The following is a 15,017-nucleotide window of genomic DNA, read 5'->3' as shown; positions in this document are numbered from 1 at the left end:
GATCGATGTTTCTCTCTCATCGATGTTTCTAACTGTCTATCCCTCTCCCTTCCTCTCTGTAAAAAATCAATAAAATATATTTTAAAAAATAAAAATAAAATAAATAAAAGAAACATCGATGAGAGAGAAACAGCGATCAGTTGCCTCCTGCACACCCCCTACTGGGGATGTGCCCGAAACCAAGGTAACATGCCCTTGACTGGAATCGAACCTGGGACCCTTGAGTCTGCAGGCCGACGCTCTATCCACTGAGCCAAACTGGTCAGGGCCAAGTTGACACTATTGACACATTGTTAAAAATTCCTGCCTTGGCTTCTGTGATACACTCCTGATTTTTATCTATCTGACTTTCTTAGTCCTTTTTATTCTTGCGCTGTAAGTTCCATGACTTTTGACTATCAACTGTATATGCTACAGATCATTCTCAACCCCTTCCTTCTGAGCTCCAGTCCCAGATTCCATATGACTAGCAGGCCTCACCTGGGTCTCCCCTATGCATTTTAAATTTCACACACAACAAAGTAAACCTGGCATTTTCCTTCCCCAGACTCCCAAACCTGTACCACCACCTTCATTCTGTAACTCAGTCACTTTGGTTGGAAATCTCAGCCATCTCATTTCTCCTTCCGTTGACTCCTCCCCAGCCCAGGCAGTGAGCTAGTGTGTGAATTCTGTCTCTGTGACAGCTCTCAGATCCCTGGCTCTTCTTCTCATTTTCATTTGCAACTTTACATACAGAGTAGGGCAAAGGTAGGGAAAGAATAACAATAATTGATAAATAATAATGCATGCAAGAATAAACTCTGTGCTTCGTGTACTCATAATTGTAAACCTACTTTTGCCCCACCCTGTATACCCTCTTACACAATCACCAGGATTTGCTTTCTGAAACAAAACTAATTGTCACTCTCCTGCTTAAAATCCTTCAGAAGCTCTCCAATTGTAGAATGAGACAAACACTGAGCATTTTAGCTGCACTGGACAACACACTGTCCGCTTACACACTTCTCCTTTTCATATATCTGTTTTTGCTTATACTCATATCTCCACTTGGCCCTCTCCTTTACGGAACTGTACTTACTCCTCAAACAAAGCCTAACTCAAAAAGTAAGTCTCTTCCCTCCCAAAGCCTAATTCACCCCCCAATCAGAATTAATTGTTTCTCTGTGATTACTCCTTTGGACTAACATTTAACCTATTATGTTGTTAGTGATGGATTTGTCTCTTTCCTCTGAAAGGCTGTGAGCTCTATGAGGACAGGAATGAGCTTAATCAATTGTGTATTCTAGCACCCTCTACAAGTACCTACAATGTAGCTGCAATCAATAAATGTTTGTAAATTGAATTGAATTGGAGGGAGATTACAACATTGTAATATAAATCACTTTGTAGCCTGTGATTGATCACTACTACAAATACTAAAAATGGAAGAATGTGTACCTTTACTATTCAATAGAATAGGTTTATGGTTAAATCAATAGCAGTGTGTAATGTATGATGATGTGTGTTTATGCATTTGTCTAGATATTTGTAAGTTTGAGACTGACCATAATATATATGAAAACCACATATAAAGTGTGTATGAGGTTTGAAACTGGCTCTGTTGCCTAGGGCTATCTTTGTACCTTGCCAAAATGGACTGTGTCATGATTGGCCTGACTATTTTAGCCATCCTTACATTATCGGTCAAGCAGTAAATGAGGTGTTTGGCTGACATGTGAAGTAACTTGTTCACAGTCCATTCGTTCCATGCATGTAGACACTACCTAGCATGCAAAGTTAACTGGAAACTGAGGAACTAAAGCCCAAGTGAGAAGATGACTAGAATTAAATTTGAACTCTCAGGAAGCCAGTTATGTGAAGGTCATAGTTTTAAAGGCAGTGTCTTTTTGTGCTCATCTTAGACCTAATCTCCCCTTCCCTCTCGAGATATTTTTAAAAGGAGCCTTATATGAAATCTGAGATTCCTATCTATACCATATGTGTAACAACACAGGGGCCATTTTGTTTTGCAACTATCAAAACTGATATTTGGTACTGCTCTTCCTCTTTCCTGCCAGCATTTACTTTAAGGGCATCCTGCTTCTATTCTTAAGAGAATGGCATTCTGTTTTAAATATATTAATAAACCAAACAGAGTGATACTCAGTAATATTAGAGACTAGCCTCAGAGTCTCCTTGCTGAAGTTGTCTTAAATCAGAATAAAATAAGGCTTTATCTGCACAGCTGGGCAGCAAAACCAGAACCCCTTCTCTTGCTGTAATAGCCAATCCTATCCAGTTAGTGATTCCAATTATGGCATCAAAGTAGATGGTCATAGGACTGGAAAGAGGAAGACAGTGGGAGCATGGCTTAAGACTCAGGATGTTTTGTTATGTCTTTAAGGCAAGAACACCCCTGGAGCAGGAGATTTTTAACCTCCTTTGTAAGAACAAGCAGCCAGTGACAGACCCTTTACTGACTCCTGTGGAAAAGGCCTCTCTCAAAGCCATGAGCCTGGAAGAGGTAAGTGTGATAGGCCTTTTATACACCCAGGCAGGGCCTGTTTCTCCCAGCATTTGCTCACAAGCCCTGGAGTCACTGTAAATCTCATTCATTGTAGGCTAAGATGCGCCGAGCAGAGCTTCAGAGAGCCCGGGCCCTGCAGTCTTACTATGAGGCCAGAGCTCGAAGAGAGAAGAAAATCAAAAGCAAAAAGTAAGGAGCTATACCTGAAACCAATATAATTTTATTAACCAATGTCATCCCAATAAATTCAACAAAAAAAGTTTAAAAAAGGGGGGGGGGGCGGACAATGGCCAATTTGGCTCAGTGGTTGAGCATTGACCTATGAACCAGGAGGTCATGGTTCAGGTCCCAGTCCGGGCACATGCCCGGGTTGTGGGCTAGATTCCCAGTGTGGGGCTTGCAGGAGGCAGCCAATTAATAATTCTCTCTCATCATTGATATTTCTATCATCTCTGAAATCCATAAAAACATATTTTAAAAAATAAAAATTGGTATAATTACCATTTAAAATAATAATTTTTAAAAAAAGATATGGAGACTCACACTAACTAGCCTTGGGTTCCATGAACAAAAGTGAGATGAAAAGAACCTTTGACGTGGCAATGGAGGTCATGTAGAAGAGATCACAAATAGGAGTGACTAACCTTTCTTTTCCCTGAGACCAATCTCATAAAAGTGTTGCCTGCTTCACTAGTGCCCTCTCCACTGGCTTTGGCTTTCTATCTTGGTTGTTGATAAACAAGATGCCTGCACAATTACTTTGTCTCCTTTCCAGGGTGTGACAGAGTGATTCTGCAGAATGAACTCTGAATCCTATAGCTGTTGAGGCCAGCAGAGCTTCCTTCCTATCTTTTTGCCTCTTTGGAACATGTCCTATTCTTCCTTGCACTATAGGTTTGTTCTGCAGAGGTCTGTCCTATGGGCTGCAGGGACTGAGGGGCCTGCCGGCGCTCTCAGGTCCCAAAGTGGCTCCCTCCAGTCACCTAGCTCTGTGATGTCCATTCTGGCTTCCGCATAGGGAAACCTCTTGGAAGTAGGGACACTTTTGTGTGTGGCATCAGTGTTTCCACTGAATCTCTTTCCTTGTACCCCTCTCATTACCCTGTAGGTATCACAGAGTTCTGAAGAAAGGAAAGGCCAAGAAAGCCCTACAAGAGTTTGAGAACCTGCGGAAGACCAATCCTGCTGCTGCACTGGAAGAACTGGAAAAACTCGAAAAGGCCAGAATGATGGTGAGGCTGCCTCTTGCCCTACCCCTGAACCACCTTTCCCCAGAAAGCAATACGGATCTCACTCTCTCCTTTCTTTCCAGGAGCGAATGAGCCTTAAGCACCAGAACAGTGGAAAATGGGCAAAGTCAAAGGCAATTATGGCCAAATATGACCTGGAGGTAAGAGACCATCAGGATGAGAGAATGGGTGGAATTGGAGGAAAGAAACAGAGTTGGGTAAGAGCCATGAGAGTGGATGGAAAACCAGGAATTTAAAAAGGTATCAGAAAAAATAATAATCTCTATATATAAAAGGCTAAGTGACTGGCCGTCCATCTGTCTGACCATCTGACTGACTGACCTGCTGGTACATATGATGCACACTGGCAATTTAAAAATAAGCGTTTACCACACAAATCTTCTAATTAATTTCCTTTCAATGTGCACGAATCTGTGCACCGGGCCACTAGTAATTAAATAAAAAGGTATCAGAAAAATCTCTAAGGCAGAGAGGAAAATGACCAGGAACAAGGTGGAAAAGGAGACATGGAAGGGGAAAAGAGCATTGAAGGAAAATCCAGTTAAAGAGGAGAGGAAATAATGTATATGTATGTATGTGTATGTATATGTGTGTATATATATATGTATATGTATATATATATATATATATATATATATATATATATATATATATATATACACATACACACACACACACACACACACACATACTCTAGAGGCCCGGTGCACAAAAATTTGTGCACTCGGGTGGGTCCCTCAGCCCGGCCTGTGGCCTCTCGCAGTCGGGGGCCCCTTCCCACGGCTGCTGGCACCAGTTTTCCTCTGGGGCCCGGGCCCCGGGGGCGTGGCGGAGGCCAGCGCGCGCGGCGGACAGCGAGGAGCTAAGCCCCTGGCTGCTCCCCATGCACGGCCCCGGGGGCATGGCGGGCTTCCCTCTTTGCTCTTCACTTGCCACGCCGGCCTTCACTCGCTGCTCCTGCCCCTGCCTGGGGCCAGCTGGCTTCGCTCCGTCGCTTGGCATCTACTTATGCAAATTAACTGCCATCTTTGTTGGCAGTTAATTTGCATATCGCCCTGATTAGCCAATGGGAAGCGTAGTGAAGGTATGGTCAATTACCCTTTTTGTCTTTTATTAGATATATATATATATATATATACACACATATACACACACACCCCATGTTTCACATGTTGGTTCCTTGAGGACAAAAAATTTGACTTCCATTTTATTCCATAGCTAGTAACACAGTGGTATATGTACAGTTTAAACAGTAGGCACCAGTAAGAAATACTTAAGTCAGATTGAGAGGAGGCAGCTTTAAGAAATGGACCGGGAAAGGTGTTATTGCGATCACTAATGACAAGGCACACGTGCTATGACTCCTTCTCCAGGCTCGCCAGGCTATGCAGGATCAGTTGGCCAGGAACAAAGAACTGACCCAGAAAGTCCAGGTGGCCTCCGAGAGTGAGGAAGAGGAGGGAGGTGAGGAAGAAGAGGGTGACCTCCTTGTCCCTGATGCGGTGAATGAGGCACACATGACTGCAGATGGACCGAACCCCTGGATGGTCAGGAATCACTCTGGTGATGCAAAAGAGGCTGAAATCCAGAAGGACCCTGAACAACTTCCAGAGCCCATGGCCAACGAGGCTTCGGAAAGTGAGGAAGAAGAAAGACCAGTGGCAGAGGAAGAAATTTTGTTGAAAGAATTTGAGGAAAGGCGATCGCTTAGGAAAAAGTCGGGGCTCAACCAGGATGCCAAGCCAGTGAGCAGACAAGAAACAAAAGGTGAGTTGTGGTGGACCGGAAGGGAGAGCTTAGTACAAATGCTATGGACCAACTGTGAGAGGAAGACTGTGCCCACCCACACACACCACAGAATGATGAGGCTCTAGGGACTTTCAAGAGAGTGTTGTGGGTCCTGAAGAGAAAACAGATGATCATAATTACCATTTTTCTTCAAAGGCATTTAATAAGTGGTCATCTGCATGGCTGTATAATGTGTGTTCCAACACGCTTTCTGCTCTTGAGGTCTTGCAGTCTTCAGAAAGGCAGGGCTACAGCATCCTTGAAGTCAGGGCAGGAGTCACCATTGCTGGTACCCACAAACCAGAGAGAAGTGCACATGGGGGGATGGCAAATCTGAAAATCGCTCACACCCACAGACATAGGTGATTTTGTTTTTGTTAATCCTCACCCAATGATATTTTTTTCCATTGATATTTTTAGAGAAAGTAGAAGGGTGGGGGAGAGACAGAGAGAGAGAAACATTGATGTGAGAGAGACACATCGATCAGTTGCCTCCTTGCACATGCTGGGGATCGAGCCTGCAACTGAGGTACATGCCCTTGACTGGAATCAAACCCACGACCCTTCAGTCCGTGGGCTGACGCTCTATCCACTGAGCCAAACTGGCTAGGGTATGAGGCATTATGAAGCATCTTCAAATTATGGCTGTAGTGTTCTGTATTGTTTGTGAAGTAGGAATGGCATTTTTAGCACTTCATGAATGCTGGCTGATACATGATACGGGGTAAGACTTTCCGGACAGGAATTAATGACTTCACAAGGTATGTGGTAAATTAGAATTTTTACCCCAATGCTCAGATTCATTTGCATATTATATTTTCTACTAGTTATCTTGAAGAGATTTTACATTAACAGTGTTAGGTTAGCACCCTTAGACAGGTCAGAGAGCTCCCATTCTGGGGAAAAAGCAGGTCATTAAAGCCTGCTTGGGAAACTACCTACATTCAGAATCACCTGGCTATCTGGACAGAATCTTTGGTCTGATTGTATTTCCTATAGGAATAATGCATTTGGGTGACAGCAGGAATCTCTTTTTATTTTATTTTTAACATATTTTTATTCATTTCAGAGGGGAAGGGAGAGATAGAAACATCAATGATGAGAGAGAATCACTGACTGGCTGCCTCCCGCACGCTCTGCACTGGGGATCCAGCCCGCAACCCAGGCATGTGCCCTGACCTCCTGGTTCATGGGTTGATGCTCAACCACTGAGCCACGCTAGCCGGGCAGGAATCTGTTTTTCCATGGCCAAAAATGATAAGAGCTGTCACTTAGAATGTATTATAGGGTTTTACTTGGGATTTTCAGCTGGAGAGTTCTGGGGTTAATAGTTAAAATCAGTTACTTCCAAGAGGATTTTGGAGAGCAGTGCTGTAGGCCAAGGTCATGGGGCAGTGTCTCTACAACCACAGGAAAGCAGCCACATCCTCCTGAGCCCCCTCAGGAGCTGGCCATCTAGCTAAATGCGTAGAGCAATTGCTTGTGGTATGGAAGGTGGATTTGGATTTCCTTGGATGATAAAAATAGAATGTTACCAACTCTTTGGGGAAATAGTGGGAAGTCATGGACCCCACACAAAATGGACAAGGAAACTTGGTCCTTGAAGAATAAACATAGATGTATCCAAAGTCCAGATCTCAAGTAGCTCTTCCAGTGGCTTCAAGCCAGAGCTAGAGAGCAGGGTGAACTTGGGAATGGAGGCAACTTGAGTCAATTCAGAGGACAGTTGAGAAGTGTGTCACTGCCATGTTTTCCTCGGGGCTCTCAGAGACCAGTGGTATTTACTCATATGGTGCTGGTGACTGGAAAGTGCAAGCTACTTGACTCAGCCACAACAGGTCATGAAATACTGCTTTAAGATAAAACAATGCTGGATAAGGTTTTTACAAATAGGACATTACAATGTAAATTATAAATAGTAAATCACACTTTTTAGGAATTACAAATATTAAATTACAATGAAGTTGCATTCAGAGGCCACCTGTTCATTAAAAAGGCCTTTTTAAAATTTGGGACTTGGGCCTTGGCCGGTGTGGCTCAGTTGGTTGAGTGTCATCCCGTGCACTAAAAGGTCGCCGCTTCAGTTCCAGGTCAGGGCACATGCCCAGGTTGCTGGCTTGATCCCGGGTGGGGGAGGATGCGGGAGGCAGCAGATCAGTGTTTCTCTCTCACACTGATATTTCTCTCTCTCCCTTTCCCTTTCTCTCTCTCTTAAAAAAATCAATAAAAGAATATATATTTTTTAAATGTTAAAATTTGGGATTTGAGGCCATTTCCCCAACCAGGGTTTATCTACTGTATGAGGCAATTAAGTCACAGTTCCTGTTATAGAGTGAGTCATTGGCAAAGTTGGGAATAGGGCCCAACATGCTGCTTTTAACTACTCAACTCCATTACCTGCTACTTGATAGGTAATTATTAGTGAGCTCTCCTCTTCATTGGGTTGCCTTGGTGCCCAACCCCCAGTGGGTGCTCTACAAATGCTCACTGAGAGTGTTCAGTAAGTGCTCATTGACTAGGCAACATCCAACCTCCTTTTCTGACAGCTTTCATTTCTTCCTGCAGATTCTAGCACCCAGGAGGTGCTATCCGAACTGAGGGCACTGTCTCAGAAACTGAACAAGGACAGCCATCAGTGCAGGAAGCAAAACGTGGGTTCAGCAAGGACTGTTTTGTCTGTCCAGAGAGAGGAACCTGCTGGGGAAGAAGAGGAGCCCCCGTTGCTGCAGAGGCCGGAGAGAGCACAGACTCTGGAGGAGCTAGAGGAACTGAGCAAAGAAGGCTGCTTTCAAAATGAGGAGCTTCCCAGGCCTGCGTTAGAAGAGCAGCAGTTGGAGAGGAATAATCAGCCTAGTGCTCCCAAGAAGAAAACGAAGGAACAAATGATTGACCTACAGAACATCCTAACCACCAAATCTCCTTCCGTGAAGTCTTTGGCTGTCCCCACGATAGAGGAGTTGGTGAGCAGAGCCAGGGTCCAGGGTGTCTTGGGCCATTGTGGGGGATCAGAGCTGGTGAAGAAAGTGCCCTTTTTGCACAAGGAATAGAATCAGTGAAGTTTGTTGTGCTGGGATCACATATCGGTAGTTGAGAGGCCCAGAATAGTATGGGGCCACGCTGGCTCCGGTGACAGTTTGATAGATGCAAATCTGTGAGTGCCACCGAGACTCCAACATCCTAAATCCTGAACCACCAAACCCTTTCTGGGTTACTCTAAAACTGCCCTCAGAGGAAAGAGGGAGGCACTCAAAGCTCTGATGAGATCCCAGGCAGGACGTTCGAAGGTGAGTCAAGGAGTTCTTGCCAAGGTTTTGTGCTATTCAGTGGGATCTCAAACGGTCCAGGACTCCCTGAATAAGTAATAGAAATTGCTCAAGTCAGGAGTCCTGGCCCTCCTTTTGAGGGCTATAAGCTGAAGGATGCCTGCATACTGGCCAGGCCACTTGGAACTCCTCCTCCTAACAGTCCATTCATTACTCCACCCTGCAGCTTCCTTACTGAAAGTTTAAAATTGTGTCATATGATAATGAGCTGGGGATATTGACCCTAGAGAGAAGAAAATTGGAGCATGATTGGCTACCAATCTGTATTGCAAGACCATCATTGTTCAGCACTTTCCCCCTAGAGGGCGCTAAAATGTCACCACCCAAAATTCAAGCGCTCCTGCCCAAACCACTACTCTAAAGCAAGCTGTAGCTACAGAACCTCTTAACCACAGTATCTCCCTTCCTGAAGTCTTTGGAAGTCCCCCTGACAATAGAGAAGTTAATAAACAGAGCCAGGATCTCGGACCCTCGTGGGGGGTCAAAGCTGATAAAGAAAGTGCCAGAAAGGAGATTTTGTGGTTAGGAGGTTCTGTAGCTGCTACTTTACCCCAAACTCCCCTCTCTGTTATCACTCTTGTTTCTTCCCAGGAAGATGAACAGGAGAGAGAGCAAAAGCAAATGATAAAGGAAGCTTTTGCTGGTGATGATGTCATCAGAGATTTCTTGAAAGAGAAGAGAGAAGCTGTGGAGGCGAGTAAGCCAAAGGACGTGGACCTGACTCTGCCTGGCTGGGGCGAGTGGGGCGGTGTGGGCCTAAAGCCCAGTGCCAAGAAGAGACGCCGGTAAGAAAGCCTATCAAGAAGGGCACCAGGTTCGCCCAACTCACCGTCAATGCCCTCCCAGCTCTTTTGACTAAGTCCTAAGGCTCTTAGACATGCTGCTGTTTGCTTTCCAGGTTTCTCATTAAAGCACCTGAAGGTCCTCCAAGAAAAGACAAGAATTTGCCAAATGTGATTATCAATGAGAAGCGAAACATCCAGGCAGCAGCTCACCAGGTGAGAGATGGAGAGCTCTTTAGCTGCCTCCCAGCTCTCTTGCTTGGGAGGGACATTCTAGTGCTCTGTGGTCTAGAGGGACGTGAGATCTTGACCACAGAATCAAATCTATTTTTGTTTTTACTGACTGGCTCTGAGATGAATAATTCCAGATCGACTCTACTGTTTTAATTACTGACCGGGAAGAAAGGTTGAGACTTACAGGGATAATCTCTGCAGCGATGGTGAGGCCTTCAGATCTGTGTTTTCAACTAGTAGCCCAGCTAACACTGGTGCAAATGGGTCTCACCAAAGGAAGAATTACTGTTCTTCAGGCTGGTATTTATAGTCAAGGTAATGTCTAAAGACTATAAAATTTGAGCTACATCTTAAGAAAAGCGAAGACAAACGGGCACTTGTTCAGTATAGTGCAAGAATTTTAAATTGTGTCATATGATAATGAGCTAGGGTTGTTTACCCAAGAGAGAAGCAAATTTGAGCAGTATATTGAAGGCTGTCATATGGAGTGGAGTCATATAAAGTAGAAGTTAGAGGAAAGGCAGAATTCAATTCAAGGGAAAACTTTCTGTTAGTCTAGAGAGAATGTGTTGCTCTGGGCTATGAACACGTGTAGAGAGGACTCAGGAATGAAATTAGACTCAACGACTTCTATGTTCCCTTCAATTCTGAAAGTCTGTGACCCTAAGATCTGCCCCTAGCCAGTATATATTAAAATGACTTGTATGTTTCTTTCTGAAAAGAGGGGGGGAGGGACTATTTAATAGGTACAAAAAGAGGTGAGGAAATAACATTTCAATAACACTTTATTGATTTCATTTTGTAAACCAGTCACTGCAGAAATTGAATTGTAAACACTGTATTCCCAGTTGAGGCTACATAACCAGAAAACGCAATGAACAGGCATGTATAGGATAAGAGCGAGAGAAAAGGAGTGCTTCACCAGGCCAGGATTCTAGATGAAGGGCCGAGTGAGAAACTCAATAAAGACCACCCTTCCCTTCCAGGGTTCTTAGCTATTTGTTTTTTAATGCAGTCACAGCAAATTGACAAATAGTTTTCCAGAATCTCCCTTGATTTTTCCTTTTTTTTAAAACTGATTTCAGAGAGGAAGGGAGAGGGAGAGAGAGATAGAAACATCAATGATGAGAGAGAATCATTAATCAGCTGCCTCCTGCGCGCTCCCCACTGGAGATCGAGCCTGCAACCCAGGCATGTGCCCTTGACCGGAAACAAACCCGGGACCCTTCAGTCTGCAGGCTGATGCTCTATCCAGTGAGCCAAACCAGCTAGGGCTGCCTCATCTTTTAAAATAAGCTATAGACTGCAAGTCCCAGCATGCAATAGAATAAAATGTGCTTTATACTAAAGGGGAGACCTTCCAAAACTGAACAGTCTATCCAGGTGTGTTTGTTCCTCTTGACCTGGGTGACGTACAGATCTAGCTATCAACCCCAATAAAACTTTACCTTAACCTAAAGAGAATCTGTCCTTCACTACCATCAGGACCACCTGGCAGTACTCGGCTTCTTTTGAGTGTTCCATTGAATATCTCCAAAGACTACTGACTGTAACTTCCCCATTTTTTTTTTTTTTTTTGCTTACATCTTTTTCCTCCTCTTTGGCAATTGGGGAAGTGTTTAAAGATTATTTAAATGTCTGAAGATAGTGCTGTGGTGAGTAGCGAAGAGTGCTGGGCAAGGCAAGGAGCCTGGGTTCTGCTCTCCCTTGAGGCTCCTATTTTCTTAGGTAAATCACTTCCTGTCTCTAAGCCAAACTGTGGGTCTGAGGCAGATGACCTTTTCATTACCTTGGGCTTTCTAGCTTGGACAGTTTGTGATGCCAATGGAGGATGAAGCTAACTAAGTGTAGCAGCCTAGTAGAGTTTAAGGTTCAGGAGTAAACCTTTGGGTTCCTTAAAACATCAGTCCTGGCCCTGGCTGGTGTGCTCAGTGGTTAGAGTGTCGGCCCTAGCACCAAAGGGTTGCAGGTTCAGTTCCCAGTCAAGGGGATATACCTGGGCTTCAGGGCTTGTGCAGGAGGCAACCAATCGATGTGTCTGTCTCACATCGATGCTTCTCTCTCCCTCTTCCTCTCTCCCTCCTTCCTTCCCTCCCTCCCACTCTCTCTAAAAATTAATGGAAAAAATATCCTTAGGTGAGGATTAACAAAACAAACAAAAACAAAACATCAGTCCTGTTTATCAAGGAGAGGGTAAGAGGGTCACAAAGTCTACAGGGATACACAAATGCCCGGGTGTTTCTTGGAGTTGCAAGGCACAAGAATAGGAAGGTTGTGTAGAAGACCCACTTGAGGACAGTAGCCATGGAGCTACTGTAGTGTTCCTACAGCTACGGGGGCAGTATCAGGGTGGATTTTCAATCCCTTAGATTGTTGGAGAAGCTTGGGGAAGGGGGGGTCCTAAATCCAAATTAGGCCCCTCTACTCCCCAATGTCTTCAGAGATTAGGACTCCTAAGGCTAGATGGAGGCATTGGGATGCCTTGACCTCTCAGTAGCTTCACCCACTGCCTCCCTAGAGGCAGTAGAACTGTGGCCCGTGTGCCAACACTACCTGACCAATTGCCATTGTACACCTGCACCCCAGGCGAGGCTCATGCCTAGTCACTCTGCCTTCCTTTCCAGGTGCGGGTGCTTCCATATCCATTTACCCACCATCAACAATTTGAGAGGACCATCCAGACCCCGATAGGATCTACATGGAACACCCAGAGAGCCTTCCAGAAGCTGACTACACCCAAGGTTGTCACCAAGCCAGGACATATCATTAAGCCTATAAAAGCAGAGGATGTGGGCTACCGGTCTTCCTCAAGGTCGGACCTCTCTGTCATACAGAGGAATCCAAAACAACTCTCCATACGTCACAAAAAACAGCTGAAGAAAAATTAAAGATTGAGTTGCTGGAAGAGTGACATCTTGGTGCCTAGAACCAGGACCCCACCCAGAGTGCTCCTCCATTGGCCGGGTTTTACTACAAGCTACAGAATCAATTTCAAAATTCATCAGCACACATTTTAGGAATAAAGGCATTTTTATCTATTTAACTAGAGTATATTCTGTGTCATTTTCAAGTCAGACAAAATGCCTTTGGATGTTCCCCATTGCACTTCTCTAGGTGTACTTGTCAGGGGAACTTCATTTTCTCACCAAGGATTATATAGTTAGTGCTAGGCTGGAGTGAAGTAAACCTAAACTATGATCTTAAATATATCACATCAGGCATGATCTACTGTAAATAACCATTTTTTTTTACACTCGGAGATAGTGACTAATTATTGTATATTAACCTCTGAACCTATAAACAAATATGCACAATCCAAGCTATTGGATTTGGGGCTGGTCGTAGGACGGTGCTGAAGCTGGGCTCAGCTTTAAGTATAGCCACTGTCATTTTCTTGGCGAGTGAGCCTCCCAGCTCGCACAGGTCTTAGAGAAGCTAGCACTTTTCTCATTCTTAAGATACTGAGGTTTTACCCCTACTTTACAGATGAGGTAGAAGAGCTTTCAGAAGTAAAGCTCTATTCTCTTCCTAACTCAGGGCCAACTCCTCCCATTGATTTGATTCAAGCATTAGTCTGCTCTATGATAGTTCACCTGGGCTTCTCAGCTCTGAGGAACCTGCCTTTCCTTGAGTGACAAGAAAGAGAGTTATGGACAGGGTCCCCGCAGCCAAGATTCCCAACAAGGAATTGGAGAACCCCTCTCCCCTGATTTCAAAGGAGGTAGCACTATTGTACTTCACCTCCTGCCTTGGAGGTTAGTGCCTCCAAGACTGGGGGGTTATTTTTGTGTATTACAGACCCCTCTGAGAATTTAATTAAATTATGAACCCTCCCCAGAAAAATGCACCAACATATCCACCATCTTGCATACAGTTTGAGGAGCTTTACAGACAATCCCTGGGCCAAAAGTTCTCTGCCACTGAGTTTTCTTTTGCTATTTCCCCCATCAACACGGTCCCCTCTTTTTCCAAGCATACCACTCGCCAAATAGATTCCAAAATGTTTAGATCTCCAATGTAACTAGTCCTGATGCCTTTATTTTATAGGCAAGATTTCAGAGTAGAGGTCTCCAGTGTTACACATTAAATTAGTGGCTAAGTAGTCACTAGGACCCTAGACTAACTTTGAAGCCAAAAAGCCACGCCATAAATTTCTATGAAATTCCCGTGGTAGCTGTGGGCCCCTATTACTATTGCTTATCCTCTCAAAAACCAACCCGGAGCTGGGAATTAAGATAAATACCTTGATCGTGTTTTGAGCCCAAGGGGCATTTTAAAGTTATCTACTGGACTGATATACCAGCGATCTACTTGCTGGGTTGACACCTAAGTCAGTGGCCGTGGGGGGAAGGGGAGATGGGGAACTCCTGCCTTCGTTTAAAACACCATAAACTTCTCTTTAGAGTACAAAGCGGCCACCTCCGTCCCACCCACCACCCCCCCAAATTGAAGCGTCCAATCAAGTGCCCCCAGTAAACGGCCAATCCCCTTGTACTTTCCCGGGACCCTCCTCAGCTCTCCGTACTCCCCGAAGCCAGGAGTGATGCAAGCGACCCCATCCTTCAAAGGGGAAGGCAGGCGCCAGAACATTTATAAACGACGCCCACTTCCAGCCTTCTAAGCCCCCAAACGGATTCGACTGTTGTTCAGTGGGGCTTTTTTTTTTCTTTTCTTCCTCCGAACCTCCGAAGTGTTCTCCCTTCCCATTGGCCGAAGCTGCCCCTTGACGCCACCCTGGCTTTGCTCGTTGATTGGTCCATTCTGGATGTGCCCAAGCCTTTTTCCCAGGGTGTGGCGCCCCCCCCCCGCCCCCAACAGGGCTCTGACCCCTGGCTCCTCCCTTCCCCCCCCCCAAGCCCCCCTCTCTTGTCCGAATGGTACTGCCCTGGCCTCGCTCCCCCACGGCCCAGGCCGCTGCCCTTAGGGCCCCCGGACGGGGCGGGGCACGCTGGGGACGGGCAGAGGGCGGTGGTGGCGCCTTCCTGCCGAGCCCGAGGCCGCCCCCGCCACCCTTCTCCAGCCCTCGTAGGTCCCACTTTCTCTGAGGCAGTTTTTGTCCTGCCTTGGTAGCCCCGTGCCGTCTGCAGGGCCCCCACCGTGATCTTTGGGCCATCCCGATCAGCAGCGTTAA

At 45.3% G+C, this 15,017-nt stretch overlaps 1 protein-coding gene across 2 annotated transcripts in view; it reads left to right on the top strand.

Moving 5' to 3' along the window:
• Nucleotides 1-12,929, top strand: part of UTP14A (UTP14A, small subunit processome component) — a 21,459-nt gene extending 8,530 nt beyond the window's left edge. For both annotated transcript variants that reach the window (XM_006082121.3, XM_023758068.1), the window contains 9 exons: nt 2,387-2,506; nt 2,604-2,698; nt 3,618-3,741; nt 3,822-3,899; nt 5,133-5,526; nt 8,113-8,507; nt 9,462-9,655; nt 9,769-9,868; nt 12,511-12,929. In XM_006082121.3, coding sequence (XP_006082183.1) covers nt 2,387-2,506; nt 2,604-2,698; nt 3,618-3,741; nt 3,822-3,899; nt 5,133-5,526; nt 8,113-8,507; nt 9,462-9,655; nt 9,769-9,868; nt 12,511-12,774 — 1,764 coding nt within the window. In that variant the 3' untranslated portion in view covers nt 12,775-12,929. The remainder of the gene's footprint in view (nt 1-2,386; nt 2,507-2,603; nt 2,699-3,617; nt 3,742-3,821; nt 3,900-5,132; nt 5,527-8,112; nt 8,508-9,461; nt 9,656-9,768; nt 9,869-12,510) is intronic.
• The last annotated feature ends 2,088 nt before the right edge of the window (nt 12,930-15,017 follow it).

This window comes from Myotis lucifugus, unplaced genomic scaffold, assembly GCF_000147115.1.
Source record: "Myotis lucifugus unplaced genomic scaffold, Myoluc2.0 scaffold_2, whole genome shotgun sequence".
NCBI classification, from domain to species: Eukaryota; Metazoa; Chordata; class Mammalia; order Chiroptera; family Vespertilionidae; genus Myotis; species Myotis lucifugus.
This window is presented reverse-complemented; position numbering and strand designations above follow the sequence as displayed.